Source organism: Ailuropoda melanoleuca, chromosome 20 (assembly GCF_002007445.2).
Source record: "Ailuropoda melanoleuca isolate Jingjing chromosome 20, ASM200744v2, whole genome shotgun sequence".
Lineage (NCBI taxonomy): Eukaryota > Metazoa > Chordata > Mammalia > Carnivora > Ursidae > Ailuropoda > Ailuropoda melanoleuca.
In genome coordinates, this window is record NC_048237.1 from 16341871 (window position 1) to 16362576 (window position 20706).

The 20706-nt window shown below is 35.3% G+C and overlaps 1 protein-coding gene across 10 annotated transcripts in view; it reads left to right on the plus strand.

The window, feature by feature from the left end:
- The window catches only part of MIA2 (MIA SH3 domain ER export factor 2), a 95457-nt gene extending 75651 nt beyond the window's left edge, over positions 1-19806 (plus strand). For all 10 annotated transcript variants that reach the window (XM_034648417.1, XM_034648416.1, XM_019796635.2 and 7 more), the window contains 5 exons: positions 2004-2162; positions 12840-12962; positions 17220-17278; positions 17936-18173; positions 19239-19806. In XM_034648417.1, the coding sequence (XP_034504308.1) occupies positions 2004-2162; positions 12840-12962; positions 17220-17278; positions 17936-18173; positions 19239-19405 (746 nt within the window). In that variant the 3' untranslated portion in view covers positions 19406-19806. The remainder of the gene's footprint in view (positions 1-2003; positions 2163-12839; positions 12963-17219; positions 17279-17935; positions 18174-19238) is intronic.
- The last annotated feature ends 900 nt before the right edge of the window (positions 19807-20706 follow it).

Genomic DNA, 20706 nt, shown 5'->3' on the forward strand with positions numbered 1-20706 from the left:
GGATATAATTGGCTAAACTGCAAATGTGAATCACTGGAAGTTAAATAACATAAGTCAAGGATTGCTTGTGGTCAATTGAATATTCGGAATAAATAAAAATTACCTTTGATTTCTCCTCTCCTGTTCAGATTACTTTCCTCTCCTTTTTAATTACTTTCAAGAAATGATGTGTTTAGATTATTTGCAAGGGTGTTTCACTATTTGTTAGAAAAGCTACAGAAGTTTTAGGTAAGTTATCACTAGGTCTTAAAGGAGTTGCTTTGAAGTAAAAGTTCCTATGACCCACCAAAGAAGGATGACGAGTGAGTGCCCTTTTCCTTTCTTTTATTATCTTTTTAAATTTGAAAGTTTGAATGAGATATATGTTCAAATAAGATGGAGTATAAGGAAAATAATTTCTTTTTAGAGTAAATTTCAAGTAGCTTTTGGTCTGAATGAAAATTTGACATCTAGCATTTTCAAGTTTGTTATTTTTCACCTGGTAGTCCGTTGGCCTGTGCTTTGGTCCTCTGAAAGGAAGCAGTCGAGAGAAGGCCTTTGACTGTCTCCTTTAAAGGTCTGTGCTTCACTCTAGATGAACTCAGCCTATTGACTCTTGCACATTTTTTTACCAATTTAATTTTCTGCTTTCCTGGCCTTTTTCTTCTAATGAACTTATTAGAAGGATGAACAAGCTAGAAGGAAAGATTTGGGAAGTTAACAGAATATACAACTATAAGGAAAAGAGATAGTTGACCTTCTGAATATATAAGTCAGTTTACCTCCTGATGGTACAAAGTGAGTAGATAGAAAAAATTTTAAAATATTGTTTATATTTATATAGTAAGGATTCTTATACTGATTTGAGCAAGTTACCAAGAAAATCTCAAATTGGTTTTAGTCTCTTAAAGGTGTACTGAAATGTGGGAGACATTTTAGAAAGATTTCTGTTAAAAAGTGTTTTTTTGTTTGTGTTTTTTAATAAAAGCTATTCCTTGAAAGGAAAAAGCTTTTGTTTTCTGGGCAATATAATTTTGGGAAGACCTTATTCTCCCCTTGGTGACAGATAAGTAAAGTATTAACATATTCTGTTATTTAATGTTTAAAAATTTTTGTATTTGTTTTTTTCCATTTTAATTGAATATGTTGTTAATTGAGGTGCTGTCCTTTTTGTGGTCATAAGAAGGGAACTTTATACTGGTGATCTTCTTTTATACATGTAAGCATGCTGATTTCCTTATCCAAATGAGTGTTACCTTGTTCTAAGTGTTTATTCCAACAGTGCTGTTGTTTTTGAAACTCTTGTTTTAGACTTGCCTTCAGAGTTGTGAGCTCTTTTTGAAGGTGAATTTGATATTCAGAAATTCCTAAAAGCCCTTTAAAGCCAAATTTATCTGGTGGGTATAAAGTTTGTAATTAGACTGGTTAAAATCATTTTTGGACAGAAGTAGTGTCCTATTTCAACATTGAGATGCAGTTTCTTGAGTGGCTTTTAAGTTAATCTGAGTACATTTCTAAAAGAGTTGTTCTAAAAAATACTATGAGTAGTTGTAGAATTATTGAAAAAGGTATATAGCGCCTAAGATGACTGTTTTAAAAGAATCATGCTCTTTTTGACTATTGGCATATTAGTGTAAGCAACAAAAACCTCATTTTGTAATTATTTTATTCTATCTGGTATAGAAATCTTTACTTTGCAATTTACTTTATACTCCTGTTTTTCAGACTTAGAATTTATAATTCACAATTTAGCCACTGATTTTATGTATAAATGATGATGGTGATAATATTTATAAATGACTTTAATAGGCAGTTGTTTATACACATGGCAAAATTATTACTTTCTCATTGTCTTAGACTTTGTCCTAGGCTTTGGTAGGATAGAATTGTAGTCGAATGTGTCTTAGGGAGACTGCTGGAATCTGATTGTTCTCACTTTTTAAAAGCTGCCTGGATTTCGTTTGATGATAGGTCTTATACTACTTTTTTAGATAAAACAGAATTGTATTTTTTTCTTTAACTAGGCTCAAGAGGCCCAGGGAATCCTCTGGACCATCAGAATACCAATGAAAGAGGAGAATCAAGCTGTGACAGGTTACCTCATGCTCATAGAGCACCTTCTGACACTGGGTCCCTTTCACCTCCGTGGGAGCAGGATCGTAGGATGATGGTCCCTCCATCAGGTATGGAAAGAGTATAATTATTTATATATGAAAGGCAACCAGTCTGTGCACATAGAGGAATGGAAGAAAAGAGGAGTACATGTATGTACTGTCTTAAGAAAAACCGTGATATATATTAGAAAACAACAGTCACATAAATTTCCAAACATAAAATTAGGGGTAATTGTTCATGTTACAGAAATCTGCTTTGCTCCCCTCCAACCCTCCTATGGAATATTTTTATTGTTTTTGTTGCTCATAGAAGTAATACATGTTTATTTTAGAAAATACAGACAATTGTGGGGTGCCTGGGTGGTGCAGTCAGTTAAGCATCAGACTCGTGGTTTGGGCTCAGGCCGTGATCTCAAGGTTGTGCGATTGAGCCCCGCATTGGGGTCCACAGTCAGCGCATAGTCTGCTTAAGATTCTCTTTCTCTTTCTGTCTGCTCCTCCTCCCTGCTCTATCTCTCAAATAAATAAATAAATATTAAAAAAAATCTAGACAATGGAGAAGTGTGTAATTAGGAAAGTGAAAAAATCTCCATCATCATCTTAGCATGCCTTTCCAAGAATTTTGCTTTACATCTTTTAGGGAATGTTGTGTTTTTGGGGTTTTTTTGTTTTTGTTTTTTCTGGCATATGTTCATAAACATAAAAATTCCTTCACTTCTCTGCAATTATACTGTTCACCTTCTTGAAATTGTCTTTTCTCATTGGACAAAATGTCTTAAATTAACTGCTAAAATAAATATATTTACAAGAAGAGTCACAGCAGAATATCCCGAAGGAAGGCAGTAACTGCCGTTTTCCTAATAGCTCTTACTCTCCCAAGGAACGTATTTAAAATTATTTGGTTTGCTAAACTTCATTTAGGCATAGTGTTCCAGGGACACTGTTACGTGAAGGGGGCTATGCCTGCTTTGTATACATTAGTTACATTAGAAAAAAAAAAATACTATTTCTGATTCCTTCCTGAGGAGTTGGAGAGGGTAAGAATGTTATAGTAAAATAACTTCAATTCCAAGAATCAGCCGTTGCTGTAGTAGTGTGTGTATATTCTAAGAAATGGTGGCTGCCTGTACTGTGGTTTTGCTTTGTCTGATATCACTAAATATCAGCTTCATGAAGACAGAGATTTGTGTCACTTTGTTCACTGCTATAGCCTTAGCTCCTAGCATAATGCTAGGCATGTAGTATTTGCTCAGCAAATATTTGTTGAATGAATGAGTATCCAAGTAATTCTGACAAAGCTGAGGTTTTTTTTTTTTCTTCTTCTTTTTTTTTTTTTTTTTTTGGATTTGGAAACCTATTTGCTGGGGTGTACATACTTAAGAATCTTTTAAAGGGTAGCATAGAACATCTTCTTCATGCCTTTAATATTCATTAAAAAGTTTTGCTGTGATAAAAATAAAGATAATAAAACACAGCCCCTTTCTCAAAGGACTTGGTTACAAGATTTTGGTGGTAGCATATCTCTGCATCTTTATAGGGGACTTTCCTTTGAGAATTTACAAGCTATTAATACCAAGAGTCCATGTCACATGCACTGCATAGCTCTTCAGTAAAATCTAGTGTAGTGGCCCAAAGTTGGCTTATTTTCAGAAAAAAACTTAGGAAACGTCAAGGAAAATGGAGATACATCTGGATCCCACCTCACATCAGGCCTTCTGACTGTGAATTTTGGAGGTAAGGCCTATATTTCTAAAAAAAAAAAAACTCCCTTGGGGGCACCTGGGTGCCTCAGTTGTTAAGCGTCTGCCTTCGGCTCAGGGCGTGATCCGGCGTTCTGGGATCGAGCCCCACGTCAGGCTCCTCTGCTGGGAGCCTGCTTCTTCCTCTCCCACTCCCCCTGCTTGTGTTCCCTCTCTGGCTGGCTGTCTCTATCTCTGTCAAATAAATAAATAAAATCTTTAAAAAAACAAAACATAACAAAACTCCCTTGGAGGTCCTGAGGAGCAGCTACGTTTAAAAACCACTAGTCTACACCGCCCCCCCCAACCAAGCCCTGCTAATCTAGTCTTAGGTTAAAACAGCTAGGCAAATAGCAGAGACTAGAACTCAGACAGTAATGACTTTGTTATTATTCATTCATAAAATTAGAAAATATTTTACATGTCCTTTAAAAATTGCCTGAAATCTATAATTTTAGAATTTTCGATACTATTTCATAGATCCCTGAGTCTTTTCATTTTATTTCCAATTGTTTTTATTCTTTTGGTTGAATAATTTCTCCATTCTGCTATTAATATTAAGCCCACTCAGTAAAAGTTTTATTTTAGATACTATATTTTTCAGTTCTAGAATTTTCATTTTTTATACTTTTGATATCTCTCCTGAGATTTCTTATCTTTTTGTTCATTATAAGCATTTTCTAAACCTCATTGAGTGTATTTAAAAAAAAAAAAGATTTATTTATTTTTAGAGAGAGAGAGCATGTGTGAGTGGGGGAGGGGCAGAGGAGAAGGAAAGAGAGAGACTCCCAAGCCATCTCCACACTGAGCAGGGAATCTGACTCAGGACTTGATCCCAGGACCCCAAGATCATGGCCTGAGTGGAAACCAAGAGTCGGACGTTTAACAGAGTGAGCCACACAGGGACCCCTGAGTATAGTTTTTTAATAGGTGCTTTAAGGACCTTGTATGAACATTCTTTTTTTTTTTTTTAAGATTTATTTATTTGTTAGAGAGAAAGCCCATGAGCGTGGGGTTGGGGGCGGCAGAGGGAGTGTGAGAGAGAGAATCCCAAGCAGACTTGCGACTGAGTGCAGGGTCTGATGGGGCTCAGCCTCACAACCCTGAGCTCATGATCTGAGCTGAAATCAAGAGTCGGATCTTAACTGACTGAACCACCTAGGTGCCCCAAGACCTTGTATGATCATTCTAACATCGGGGTCATCTTGAGAATGGCCTCTGTTGATTGTCTTTTCCCTTCAAACTGGGTCACCTTTTCTTGTTATACGGAGTGATTTGGATTGTGACCTAGACATTATGGGGATTCTGGATTTTACTCTATTTCTCTGAAGAGTGTTGGTTTTGTTTTATAAAATGTTAAGTTGATCCAACTCAAAGTTAGTTTTTTTTTTCTCTCTAGACAGCAATCCAAATATCAGTTCAGTTTTTAGCCTTAGCTGAAAATGCCTTAAGCTTGCTTCACACATTGTGGTTCACAGGTCAGCCGTTGACTTGGGCAAAAATCTCAGAATCTTAGGCTCACTTCTTTGGCTCTCCTAGGCTCTGTCCTTTGGTTTTTCAAGCCACAATATCTATGAGCTTTGACTGCTCCATGCTGCAGCTTGACTATGGTCTGCCTTCAGGCTAACCTGTAAAAAATGGAAAACTCACCCCATAATGGTACCTTCTTCCAAGTTCCCACCCTTTTACCAGATCTGTCTATTTTTGTTCATGCTTCAGAGCCTTCGGGTAGTTATTTTATTTTGTTTTATTATTTTTTAATGTTTTTCCAGTTTTATTGAGCTATAATCGGTAAACATCACTGTATAAGTTTAAGGTGTACAGCATAATGATTTGCCTTACGTATATATTGTGAAATGATTACCACAATAAGTTTAGTTAACATGCATCATCTCATATGGGTACCAAAAAATATATATATATATTTTTTTTCCTTGTGATGAGAATTCTTAGGATCTCTCTGAACAACTTTCTTGTGTGTCATACAGTGGTGTTAGCTATAGTCATCCTGCCATACATTATATCCTTAGTACTTATTTATCTGATAACTGGAAATTTATATCTTTTGACCATCTTTATTTAGTTCTCCCTCTCCCTACTCTGGTAACTACAAATCTGATCTCTGTTTCTAGAGTTTGTTTTTTGTTTTTGTAGATTCCATATGTAAGTGAGATCATACAATATTTGTGTTTCTCTGCCTAACTTAGCATAATGTCATGAAGGTTCATCCATGTTGTCACAAATGGCAGGATTTCCTCCTTTTTTTATGGCTGAATAATATTGCATTGTGTGTATATAGCACATTTTCTTTATTCATTCGTCCACTTATAGCTCTTAGATTGTTTCCATATCTTGACTATTGTGAATAACACTGTAGTAAACATGAGGGTGCAGATATCTCTATGAGATCGTGTTTTTGTTTCCTTTGAATAAATACCCAGAAGTGGAAATTCTAGATCATATGATAGTTCTACTTTTAATTTTTTGAGGTATCTCTGTACTTTTTTCAATAGTAGCCATGCTTCAGGTACTTTTTTTTTTTTTTTTTTTTGATAAATTGTTAGGAGTTATATGTGGGAGAGTCAGTGTGTTATGAACTCACTCTGCCATACTGGAAATGGAACCTGGTATCTGTGTTATTTTCTAAGTCTAACTAAAAATTCAAAATTGTGAGCTTCTAAATGAATGTCTTCATAGGCGAGTATGTATCCATTTTATAAAAAGTATCTCCAAATAATGTACCTGATCTATTTAGGATAACACGGGGAGGGGTTGCCTGTGTGAACTCTGATTTTAATGAAATAGGATAATTGTATAGGCACAGCAAAGGAATTTCAGGGACTACTAAACTTTATTGAATGAGTGGGGCTACATGACCCTTGAGGTTCTAGCTTGAATTGGAGTAATGCTGAGAAATACACTTAGTTATTAGCCCTGTTCCCACCAGAGTAAAATTACAAAAATATTCTACATTTGCCCTTGGTATATCACTATCCCTTCTAAATAGTCACTAAACAGGTTTCCAGGTTGGTTCTTTTATTTTGTATTACAATTAGCTAATTGGTATAAGGAATGAGGAGACCTAGGTTTTTATCTTATTGCTATTAACTTTTTGTACAATCTTGAGCATTTCATTTTGCCCATCACTGCTTTCTCAGCTCTAAAATACGGATTTCCGTAAAACCGATTACAATACTCCAAATTAATACTCCCCATTTTCTATTATGTTGAATTATCAGGATTCATGAAGTGTTCCGTTTTCTAATAATTGTGTCATTAAGATTTTTCATAATTTTTAAATATTTTAAACATGTTAAAAGATGACAACTAAAATAAACTTCTGAGGAATGTGGATGCTGTAGTTATCTGAGATTTTCTGTAATTTAGTCCTATTACGCATATATTGTAAATTTCAGATATTTGGCATAAATTTTAAAATTTTTTATTGACTTAAGATGAGTCAGCAAAATAATTTTAATGGTTCTGTAATTCTAAGGAATCATTTGTTTTTGCAGTGTTAAATACTTTGAGGGGGAGAAAAACTTTCTTGCCTTCCATAGTTAGAAAAAATATCCTATACTTTGTCTTTTTCCTTTGTATTTTATTACAGACATTTTTATTGCTTTGAGGGTTTGTTAACAAGTATAGACCTACTTTCTTCAATTACTGTAATTAATGTTTTATTCTCATTATTTTTAGCTGCAGATTCAGTCTTCTTATAGACCAATACAGGTTTTAATTATCTTTTCTTTCAAAGTTCTGTGTGAAGTATTAATGATTATTAAAGGTTAATATACAGATTTGGCTACCGTATTAGGATAAAACTGATTCTGCTTCAGTGCAGTTTGTACATGAAATTTATTTGAGTAGTGTGCAGTGCCATGCATCTGTTCATCTGGTTTAGGTAAAATGCATGGTTGGGTTAGGTAAAATGGGTTAGGTAAAATGAATGGTTTAGGTAAAAAAGCATTTAGACTGGCAATGAAGAAATATGGTTTCTTTCTTAAAAAAAAAAAAATAGAGCACTTGGCTGTCTCAGTGGTAGTGTGTGTGACTCTTGATCTTGGGGTCATGAGTTTGACACCCACGTTGGATGTAGAGATTACTTAAAAATAAAATCTTTTTTTTTTTAAAGATTTTATTTATTTATTCGACAGAGATAGAGACAGCCAGTGAGAGAGGGAACACGCGGGGAGTGGGAGAGGAAGAAGCAGGCTCATAGCGGAGGAGCCTGATGTGGGGCTCGATCCCACAATGCCAGGATCACACCCTGAGCCGAAGGCAGACGCATAACCGCTGTGCCACCCAGGTGCCCCACTTAAAAATAAAATCTTAAAAAAAAAGAAGTCTGGTTTCCAGTCTTCACTTTTTTATCTTTTTGTGTGATTTTTGAAACTTATTTCATATCTTTGGACCTCAGTCCTTTTATACAGTGAGAGAGATAAACTAAGTGATTTGTGTAATCTGTTTAGCTGAGTAACATAAAATATAGCCAGGTAGTAATGTTTGAGATTTGCTTCATAATTTTTAATCTAGTTGGTAGACCAAATAACATAATATGTAGTGTTAGTGAAACCAAAGACTATTTATAGCAGTCATTTCTAAACTCAATTGATGAACACACCTTTTTTCAGTTTTTACTTACTGGGAGATTTCCTATTCCAGGTCAACTACAATTTACTTGAATTGGTGAATATTGGCACCAGTAAGCTGTGATAAGTTATGCAATGCTTAGAGTAGCCACCAAAAAACCTATTTAAAGAGATATATTAAAAAACACTATAGATCAGATAAATCAAGATGGAATTCTGAAAACTGTCCAAGTAACTCATAGGAAAGCAGGAAGAAAAAAAAAGAAAGAAAAATAAACACAGGGAACAAACAGAAAACAAAAAAAAAAGGCAGACTTGAACCCTAACATATTAATTACAATAAATGTAAATTGTCTAATATCAGTAGCTAAAAAACAGATTGGCAGGACAGATTAAAAAACAAATCATTACTCAACTATTTTTACAGAAGTCATTCAAATATAATAGTATAGGTAGATAGGTTGAATGTAAAAGGATGGAAAAAGATACACTATGTAAACATTAATCCAAAGAAAGCAAGAGTGGCTATTATTACTATCGGATAAAGTCAACTTAAGAGCAAAGAAAATAATGATAAAAAGAATCAAGAAAACATAGCAAACCTAAATGTGTGCACAAGCCACAGAGCTGCAAAGTATGTGAAGCAGAAAGTTATAGAACTGAAAGGAGAAACATAAATGCAGCTGTATTGAAGACTTCAGCACCTCTCTGAACAATTGATAGAAAACTAGACGGATGGTTCAGCAAGGATCTAGATAAATTTGAATGAGACCAGTTGGTAGTATATTTTAATATGGTTTATAAACCAAAAGTTTAATTTATTCTACAGTTACTTTGGGGTTTTTACATTGTGCCAATTATTATGTTTAGTGCTTTTTATTAATCATTCTAACACTCTTAGGAGTGTTATTCCCATTTTACAGAAGAAGAAACATAAAGATAATGTAGTAAAATCTTGTCTATTACATCCCAGAATTTAAATGTTAATATTTGCTTCAGGTGTGCGTGTGTGTCTGTATGTGAGAGAGAGAATGTGTAAATAAAGCATAAAAAGAAAAAAAAAAATAGGGATGCCTGGATGGCTCAGTTGATTAAGCATCTGTCTTTGGCTCAGGTCATGATTTCAGGGTCTTGGAATCGAGTGTCTCATTGGGCTTCTTGCTCAGCAGGGAGCCTGCTTCTCCCTTTGCTTGCCTCTCCCCCTGCTTGTGAGCACTCTCTCTCTCCCTCCCTCACTGGCAAATAAATAAATAAAAATCTTAAAAAAAAAAAAAGGAAAAATGGCACACTATATATGTTAGTTGAAGTCTATTCTATTTCCTTCTTTCCCAGAGGTGACTACTCATGAGTTCAGTGTGTGTAAACTTAGATCCGTGTATGATTAAAAAAATACATATGTAATTTTTCTGTTTAATCAAGTTTTTAAATCAACATTATGTTCTTGATTTCTTTCCATTTTAATGTAAAGTTTATTACCTTAATTGCTATATAGTAATTCTGTATAAAAATATACCACAATGTATTTATCCACTATCCTTTGATGAGCATTTAGGGTGTTTCCGGTGTTTCACTGTTACTAATGGTGCTGTAGTTAACACCCCTTGCATATATGTTCTTTAGAGATGAGTCCAAGAAATGAAATGCTGAGTGATAGGATAAGCATATTTTTTAGTTTACTAGATACTGCCACATTGTCCTCAAGAGTGGCTGTGCATGAAATATTTGAGAGTAGTCATTTCTTCAGTACTTGATGTAAAACTTTTTTGAATATCTCCTCAGTGATACGAGTTAAGATTTTTATCTTATTTTTATATGTAGTTCTTTGATTAGTGAGCTTGATTATCTTTATTGGTAATTTGTATTATCTGTATTTATTTACTGCAAATTGCCTGACCCATTTTATTTCTTGCTTAAGAAATAAGATTTTATTTCTGAAGATTTTATTTATTTATTAGAAAGAGAATGTGGCATGAGGGGCAGAGGGAAAGGGATAAGCAGACTCCTTGCTGAATGCAGAGTTGGACGTGGGGCTTGATCTCACAACCCTGAGATCATAACCTGAGCTAAAACCAAGAGTCAGATGCTCAACTGAATGTGCCGCCCAGGTGCCCCGATAGGAATTCTTAGTGTATTTTGGATATTAATCTTGTCTTTTACAGGTATTTTTTCAGTTTGTTATTACGCATGTTATTATTATATGTAAGTTTCAAATTTTGTTGTAGGTAAGTTAATCCATGGTTTTTTTTTAATGGAATTTTTGTTTTGCTTAAGACCTGTTCCTAGATCAAAATGATATTATGTTTTCTTCTAAAAACTAAAAATTTTGTTTTAAGTTTTAGATCTGGATTTTATTTCTTTTTTTTTTTTTTTTAAGATTTTATTTATTTGACAGAGATAGAGACAGCCAGCGAGAGAGGGAACACAAGCAGGGGGAGTGGGAGAGGAAGAAGCAGGCTCATAGTGGAGGAGCCTGATGTGGGGCTCCGATCCCATAACGCCGGGATCACGCCCTGAGCCGAAGGCAGACGCTTAACCGCTGTGCCACCCAGGCGCCCCTGGATTTTATTTCTGTTTTAGTGTTTAGTGTGAGGAGTTCTTTTTTCTTCCCCATTAAATAGACAGTTATTTTGATACTATATATTGGTTCATCAGTTTGAAATACCAGTTTATCTTAAATTAAATGTCCATATTTGCATACATCTCTTTCTTAGACATTCTCTCTATACCATTGGTCTTTTTATTCCAGACTCCTAACCTATCCGTATTAATGCTTCTTTCATCTACTTTCTGGAAAGTTTGGTTTTGCATTCCATTTAAATTCCTTAATTATTAGAGTAAACTATTTCATCATGTTGTGAATGAAGATATTTATTGTACTTGATTGTTAGCCAGTATTAAACCTAAAAAAATTTTCATTCTTTATCCATCTTTATAATTCTCTTTTGTTTCTGTTATGTGATAGAATCCAAAATTTTTAAGATACGTACTTGGGGAGCTGTTACAGTCCAAGATTTGTTTTGGCCAGTGGAGGGCACCATGGGTATATGATTTATAAAATAGCAAGCTTGTAGCAAAAAAAAAAAAAAAAAAAAAGTATTTCTGAGCTTGCTGATATCGTGCAGATATATTTTAGAAGCAAAATAATAATATGGTATCTTGAGACTTGATTAAGAAAGAGTTGGGAAGTTTTCAGGCTTCACCATTTTATCCCCTCGCCCAACTCTGCCATTTAATTAATCCCATGTTTGAAGTAGAAAGGGAAAACTTATTTTAGATCTCAGTGGTTGGTATGGGCCTTTCCTTTCATTGGGTTAATAATTCAGACCCATTGAGACAGCTTTTAGCTAAGATTCTGAAAGAGGGAGGAAATGAGCCTGAGACTCTCCATCCAGATCTTTCTCTCCTGATTCACATCCCTTGGCCCTTGGGAGCTCATTAAATATAATTCTCTCCATTAACTCTGGTTGATGCTGAGTGGTTTCCTTGGCTTTGTGTGGGAGAGGTGTGTCAGTACGGTCCCATGTGGCTGAGTCAGATGAGGAATGACCTATCCAACCTTGTGCGGAGTTCACATTATGAACCACTGCTTAGGACAGTCATGGAAGGCAGTTCACAGCTGTTTTTCCATATCTGTGTGGATAAGAAAGAGTCACATAGTTCACCCTCTTTGACTTTCCTCGTATTTTTGGAGTTGGGTGTATGCATACCTAATCTGTCAAAAGGGTGTATGCATCACCTGTCAGAGATGAGATAGACTACCTCTATTTTTTCAAGAATGATGAGTTCTACAAGGACCCAGGAATGACAATTTTGTCATCATAAGTGACCCTGGGGGGACAGCGAAGGGTGGCTGTGGAAGTACCCAAGTCAGAGTCTGTGCCCAGGTTTCTGTCTGTCCAGGTGTCCTTAATCTGAGCACTGTGAACCTGCTGTGCATCTGTTGAGTGAGAGACCTTCCCCTTTAGTTTTGGAGGGGTGCTAAATTCCAGAATATTGAAGCTACTGAAAATTTGATCATTGATGACCTCTGAATGATAGCTGCTTTGATGACTATTTCTTTTGTCATTGTCTGTTCTGCTGAATTTCCTGATATGCTTACAACATATTCCTTTTTTTTCTTTCTTTGCTAGTAGCTATCTTCTCAGTATTGTTTTTGATACGTTGATAGATTATTTCCTTCATTGAATTGAAAACCCCAAGTCCAGAGTAGCATGTTATACTTGTGTTTACTACAAAAGTAAAGTTACTGCCTTTAGTAAGTAAATAGTTTTCCTCAAATTATTTACTATTGTCTACCAAGAATATGGGTCAGTTTTTTAGGAGGCAAGAGAAATGTCTATGTTCAATATATTAAACTTAAATAAACTTGATTTATTTTTATACTAATGAAAATATTTTACAAACTTGTTTTCTAGGCCAGCCATATCCTGATCAAGCTCTTCCTCCTCAAAGGAAAGACAGATTTTATTCTAATTCTGGCAGACTTTCTGGGCCAGCAGAACTCAGAAGTTTTAATATGCCGCCTTTGGATAAAGTGGGTAAGAAATACTTTGTGTATGTGTATGGTTTTTAATAATGCTGGCACTCTAAATAACTAGAAGTTGAAAAAAAGGACTAATAACTGATATCTCTGGTAGCTCTTAACGCCAAAATCTTTCCTGAAAACTTTCTAGTTTTATGTTTCTTGTTATATTGTATGTATCTGTGGCACGTGCATATGTGTTAATGGTTGGTTTGGGCATTATTGTAATGCGTTTTCTATATTTAGCTATGATGGCAGATTTTACTCTGTTCCCTGATGAATTTTTTAAATTTTTCCAGTCTACTTACGTATATCCTATTTAGTAATCAGGGAAGTTAAGCTAATGTGAATGGACATGAGAAAATCCACCAGAAAAGTAATTTGGGTGCATGCTTTGTTGCTGCTTTAATCAAGTACCTTATTTAAACATTACATACTCAGATAGGTTTAACTAACCTTTATTGAGCAGCCTGCTATCTGTCAGGCACTCTTTTCTTTAAACCACCTCACAGCAACCCACTGAAGTTGGGAAATACATATATCCAGTGTGTCAGTTAGAAGCCTATAACATTAAAAAGATTAAAAGTAAGTAGAAACTTAAAATAAGTTTATTGGTAAAAGATTTCTTCAGGACCCAGTATATATTTGTGTGGGGGTGGGCATTATCTGGTTGAAATATTTTTATTTTAGAAAATCAATCTTTTTTGAATAATAACCAAAGAAGGAGATCTATGGCCTGGATTACTTATAATTAATTATAATTAAATAAATTCTTTCTAGCCTTTGGATTTTGAAATTGTTTTCCCCAATTAATTGAAGCTTAATGGAGTGAAAGTATATATGTGATTGAATATCTGTTTTTAAACTAATGCTATTTAAAATTTTTTACACGTCCTTTTTTGTTGTTATTGAACAATATCCAATAAATCAAATAGTTTTTAAGTGTCTACTGTGTAGAAGGTGCCCTACATGAAATGGGAGAGAATATAATTATAATAAGGCATAGTTCTGCCTGTAAGAAGCTAATAATTAAATGTGGAGAAAGAAATATAGATCTTTAATTAATACTGATCAGAATAGTTAAGTTCCATTAGAAAATATACTGTGTTCACAGAAAGAACTGTCATCTAGTTGTGGGATCAGGGAGAACTCCATGAAGGAAGTGGCACTTGAGCTACTTTGGAGGGAATTTGAAAAATTGGTTGAGAGGTGGGGGTCTGTGCCAATGATGATGATCAGCGTAAGTAAAAGCAAAGAAAAGAGACAACACAAGTCATTGACGAATAATGGCTGTAAAGCTGAGATAGTAATCACTTGACAAAGTCTTACGAGGGTTAGATGAATTAATGTGTGAAGTATTTTGTATATAGCAGAGTTCTTTATAAATGTAATACATTATTATTGGTTTGTCAGTATATGTGACATGGAGGAGAACGATTGGAGATCTGATTGAAACACACTGACTAGCACTGGTGCTGCTTATAAATATTTATTGAATGAAAGTGACTTATTTTACCTTCACGATAACTTATGAAATAGACACTATTATCCTCATTTTATAGATGAAGAAATCAAGGCTCAAAAAGGTGCCCAGTATCTCAGGTAGGAAGTGTCAGAGGCAGGACTTGAACCCGTGCTTGTCTGACTCCAGAGCTGTGGTCTTGATCCCTATTCATTATTGAAATGAGAGGGTAATGGGTTATCCTTTGATGTACTAAATGTCTATAGAAAGCTTACCGTGTGACAGGCATGATGGTAGTTGTTGTATTTCAGTGGCGAATAGGAGCTCAGCATTCCTTATAGCTTGAGGCCTAGTAAAGATCTATATGCAATTGTACTACATAGTGACAAAAATAATGAGTACAAAATATTAGGGAACCATATGGGGCACTCACCAAGATGAGGTATTGGGGTTTTGAGTGTGGGATAGTCAAAATTTTCCTGGAGCACGTATAAGCTAAGAATTAAAGGTCCAGAATTAGTTGGACTAAAATGATGGGAATAATGTTCTAGGAGAAGAGAATAGCATCCTTAAAGATGAAGACTTAAGAAGTCCTAATAAATTATGGCTGCAACATGGAGTTGAGTCAGGGAATATTGAAACAAGTAGCGAAGAGGTTAAGTGCATAGAGTTCTCAGGGCCTTGCAAACTTGTTCAAAATTTGGACCTTGTTCACAGGGTAATGGGAACACATTAAATAATATAATCAGATCTGCATTTTAGAGAAATTACTGTGGTTGCATCATGGTGAATAGATTGGAGGTAGCAGTCAAGATTGGAGGCAGGGTGACTTCTAAGGAGTCTGTGACAGGAATCTACATGAGTGAGGGTGGTAATTTAGCAGAGGGGATACACAGATGTGAGCAGACATTGAAAAAGAGAATTGGGAGGATTTAGGATTGAAAGCATGTGGGAGTATGGGGGAAGAAGGAGTCTTGGCTGATGCCTAGGTTCCTGGCTGTGGCATCTGGGCCATTCATAGTTCTGAGACAAAGAACAAGGAGCAGCAGCAAATTTGACAGGAAAGATTATAAGTTACATTTTGAACTTACAAAATTAGCAGCACCTGTGATACACGTGCGTGAATATTCAAAGAGGCAGTTCAAGCTTTGAAGTCCTAGTAGGAAAAGTAACTGAATTACACATTTGGAAGTCATCAGTTAGTATATATCAAATTAAAGCTGTAGGAGTGGATGGAATTTCTCAAAGAGAGAATGAAAGGAGAATGGGGCCAAGGTGGAACTCCGTGGAGACCATCATTTAAGGATGGTCAGAGGTAGTGGAGCCCACCAAAGAGACTGAGAAGGAGCGGCTAGCAAGGAAAGATAGAGAAGGGGACCATCATAAAAACTGAAGGCTGAGAGAATTTAAAGAGGGAGAGAATGGTCAGCAATAGTGAGAAATAATATAAAATAAGGACAAAACATGTCTTTTAATTTAGCAAAAAAAGATTTTTTTGTTGTTGGGGAAAATAATTTAGGTGGAGTACTGGATGTTGCAAATAGATTGCAGTAAAACGAGGACAAAATGAGAGGAATTCCAAACAAAATACATAGAACAATTATTGATTACAGAAGAGAGGGGTAGCTGTAGGGGAATTTTCTTTTTCTGTCTCATTTTTAAATAGTAGTTGGGAGAGACTTGCTGATAGAATGGGTCTAGCAGAAAGGGAGGAGGAAGGCAACAGAGAGAGGAAGATTTCTGAGGAAGCTACAGGGGAGGGATTCTGAGCACAGAACCAGGGTCATAGATCTTCTAGGAGGATCCTTTTCCATGGTAATAGGAGGAAAGGTCATAGGAATATATAGTTGCTGATACATTTATTTATTTAATTACAAAAAAGTTAAGGGAGTTTCTAAGTGACTGGTATCGTAGGTTTGAGGAGAATGGATAAAATTGCTGAGGAGAAATGTGGTTTGGAAGATGCAGAAAGGTTAGTCGTTGAGCAGCTGCAAGTATGGCCGGAAATCCATCAGCTTGGAGTGGGCCCTGGCTATACAGATCTGTGATTTATTTTACCTGCAGAAGTGCTAAGTGGCTTGTGTATAGGCAAGAGTGGAAGTGGAGAGTTGGATTAATATAGGGCCAGAATGTTGTCAGGCACATGAGGAAATGTGGCCATTGGGTAGGAACATCGATGGACTTTGAAGTCCAGTTAATTAGGGGAGGAAATGAAGAGAGGAGGAAACTGAAGAAAATGAAGAGAGACCAGAGGATTGGAAGCTTCAGTGACAAGAACAGGTGTAATGAGAATAACTAAATGAGAAGGCTAGGCGAGGATAGGTAGTTGTGGTTAGAGGGAGGGTTGTTTGAATTTACCTTCTCATGGACTGAGCAGTTCTTGGTGATAACAAAGTCCAGGAACATTTATTTTGAACAGTAGCTAAATTCAGATACTAGTCTTAGTTACCTGATGGAGGAATTAGGAAAGTAGGATGAAAGGAGGAAAAGGAGAGGGGAAGAAGGGAGGGAGGGCGAAAAGGAAGGAAAGAAGGAAAAGGGAGAGGGATGGCACCTTCCAGAAGTCTCCTAATGATGCTCTTACAGCAGGTTGCCTAGGAACAAGCCACAGAAATCAGTGCCACGTGCCTTTGCAGAACTTTCAGTGACCTAAAGCTGATCTTGTGGCCACAATGCAGGATGCTGGTATCAGGCTGGTTTATATGCTAACAGGGGGAATGGGGAAATATCAACAATCCTTTGTGATGGGGAGATATTCTAGGAACGGAGTGATCAGTCACGTATTGTTCATGGTTTAACTTTTATGTTTAGATGGGCCAATGTCTTCAGAAATGGAATCCAGGGGAAATGATAGCAAAGACGACCTTGGTGTAAGTATTGAAGGTGGAATTCTATCCATGTATTTAGGAGCTTTCCAGTCTCTTGGTTTACTAAGAATAGAGATTTTGTTAGCAATCTAGTTCTTGATAAAAAGCTGCTTCTCCCATTTTGACAAATGTATATACTTCCTGCATAGCATTATAGCTGTCTCTTTTCTGGATTGTACGCTATGGTGATAAAGTACAACTTACAGACTAGAGGTTTGAGTTCGTTTACTGAAGTTAAACAAGAATTTGGATTTTCCCCCTTGAATTTTTATTTGAATGTTTTGAAGTATATTTTTGTTACTATGTTTACAATTTTTGCTTTTGGTCCCTTTATTTTATGTTGAAAATACAAACATAACATCTTTTTTTCAGTACATCCTTGATAAAGGAATGTATGTTTTGGTACCCTTGGACTATTCTTGTGTTTTATCTTTCGCCAGAGTATTACTTTGTTTTGGTTAAAGCCGTTTTCTTTTGAGTTAATATTTGTGATCGCAAAAATCCATCTGATGTAGAAAACGGAGTCTTTCTCAGGAGACTATGAAGACTGTCATAGACTGCTTTCTGCCCAGGTGCTTTCTTCTAAACCTAAGATGTTTAGGAAGGTTATTGCAAATTTTGATGGTGTTCTCCTGACCATCGTATGTTAATTTGTTATAGAATTTAAATGTGCCTGATTCATCTCTCCCTGCTGAAAGCGAAGCAGCTACGGGCCCTGGCTTTGTTCCTTCACCTCTTGCTGCAATCAGGGGTCCATTGTTTCCAATGGATGCAAGGGGCCCGTTCCTGAGAAGAGGCCCTCCTTTTCCTCCGCCTCCTCCAGGAGGCATGTATGGAGCTCCCCGAGATTATTTTCCACCAAGGGATTTCGCTGGTCCACCACATCCTCCGTTTGCAAGTATGTGGTTTTTTTTTTTTTTTAAACTTTATGTGTTTTATAGAGTAAATCAAAGATCTAATTCTACTTCCTATTCACACAGTAAGTTTTTCTCAGTGTAAGTATACTATTACTCTTCGAAATTGGGAAGGCAGCCAGCCATTAGTAGACTGCAGTGAGGCTTCCACATGATTCATTCTAATGATGTGGAATTATTTCTGTATTTTAGTAATCAGGAAAACCTTTGGCTTTTTACAGCAGTCTTACATTAAGACCAAAATTATTTATATCTTATTTGATTAGAAACTGGTTACTGTATCAAATTGTAAAAATAATTACAGCTTATCTTTTAGCCTTAAAATTACCAGCTAAAGTATTTTTAAAAGTTTTTTTCATAAGTAGTTCCTATACAGTCCTACTTATTTAAAACCTAAAATATGTTTATCATGTTTGGACTGATTATTGAATTTATTGAAATTCTTCCATAACCTCACGTAAGAAAGAAATTTTTTGCTTTTATATCTATACATTTCCATTTAGAACTATAGGTTTCTGTAGAATAAATACATAGTTAAGCAAACACTAGGTGGAAGGTTAGTATATGCCTGATGTGGTATTTCTTCCCTCATTTCCCCTCTATTTTAAGGTTTAAGGTAAATTAAAATGAATTTTGGGGAATTTCAGGATAGTCTTTAGTATAACTGTAAATGTTTTAGGATAATATAGAACTAGAATTGGGAATTACTGATCAGAATTTTAAGTCTGGTGAAAATTATATGACATGAAAACTTTTAAGAAAGTTTCATGTCTTTGAAATAATTGTTTTTAAAAAGTGTTAAGATGTTAGGTTTTCATAGGATGAAAATTGTGTCTAAAATTAATGATGTTCCCTTTAATCACGTGCAGTTGAAGAGAGTATGTTTTTTCTCAATGTTGTAAAAATACATTGGTTAGATCAAGTAATTATTCTGGTGTCAACTTTTGAATATGAAGATTGGTATTATAAGTCATAAGCTAATTGTTTATTAGAACTGCAGTACAGGTACTTAAAGTTAAAAAATGTCTTTTACCAATCTCTTTGAACAGTGAGAAATGTCTATTCACCGAGAGTTTTTCCTCATTACCTTCCCCCAAGAGCTGGATTTTTTCCCCCACCCCCACATCCTGAAAGTAGAAATGAGTTCCCATCAGGGTTGATGCTACCTTCAAATGAGCCTACTACTGAACGCCCCGAACCACAGCGAGAAACTTGACGATATTTTTGATCTCTCTTCAAAAGTAATTTTGACTTCTCATTTTCAGTTTAAGTAACTGCTGTTACTTAACTAATTACACACACTCTTGCTCAAATTGAAGCTTGATGGAATTATAATTCTCAGGATAGTATTTTGTAAATAAAGATGATTTAAATATGAATCTTATGAGTAAATTATTTCCATTTTATTTTATTCTAGATAGTATAATTATTTTAATTTGATTAACAAATCCACTATCACATAAATAATAATGGGAGTTTTATATATGTAATCTTGCAGTTGGGGATGTTTTAAACTCCAAGGGCTGTGTCTTTTTGCCAAGAACTGTATTTACTATGGTTGTAGACAAATGTGAAAGTAACTTTATGCTTAATTAAATAAATTTTAATTGACTTAAAGACTTGTTTGGTATTGATAATAATAATAAAATCAGCTAGTTTTCCATAAATATGACTCCATTAGTTAGTTTTTTACTTTTCTCAATAGCTTCAAGGCTCAAAACTAATGCTTTATATGGATTTTTCCCATCCAGTTATCTTACCAAGAATGTGCCCTCTTTCTTGCAAGTAGACAGGAATGACCGAAAGCAACAAATTAATACACTTAAATCAACATTGATTATATTTTAATTGATTTATATTTTAAAGAAAACCGGGATATTGTCTGAATGGTAATTTTTCAGAGTTTGGATCTTAGTTCATTCACTAGCTTCTTGTACGGTTTTCTTTCTGGTTTGCTTTTCTCTGAATTTGCAAGGTATTTACTGTTTTTAGTGGGGAATGTTGAAATTTACCATAGGAATATTGTATTTGGACTCAGTATCTTTAGAATGTTTCCTTAACCTTCTTAACCTGTTTCCTCAGGTTTGTATTCCATTATTATTAGTCTTCTCGCGCATTAATACGATTATGAAAGGAAAGATAATTAAGTATAGCTAATAAGTCTTACAATATTTCTGTTGAGAAGTTGGTTGTTTTTGGTTGTTTACTTGGAATTTTTCTTCAGTGCCAAAAGACAGAAGCTTAAATATTCTTGAACAAAGCAGCCATGCACTTGTAATTGGAACACTTCTGGTGAGGTATTCCTACTCCCTCTCCATTCTTATCTCTGCCTTAGGAAAAGAGGCTAAGCAGAAGGGCTTCATGAACTGAATTGCTTGGATAAGGTGTTATGTAGACTGAGGACTGTAAAATCATCATTACACTCAGTGTTTAAAAGCCAGGTTTTAGGGGAAATAGATTACTTTTTTAACACTGGAAATTTGGAAAGTGAAAGGAAGAAGAGAAGCAGAATGGTAA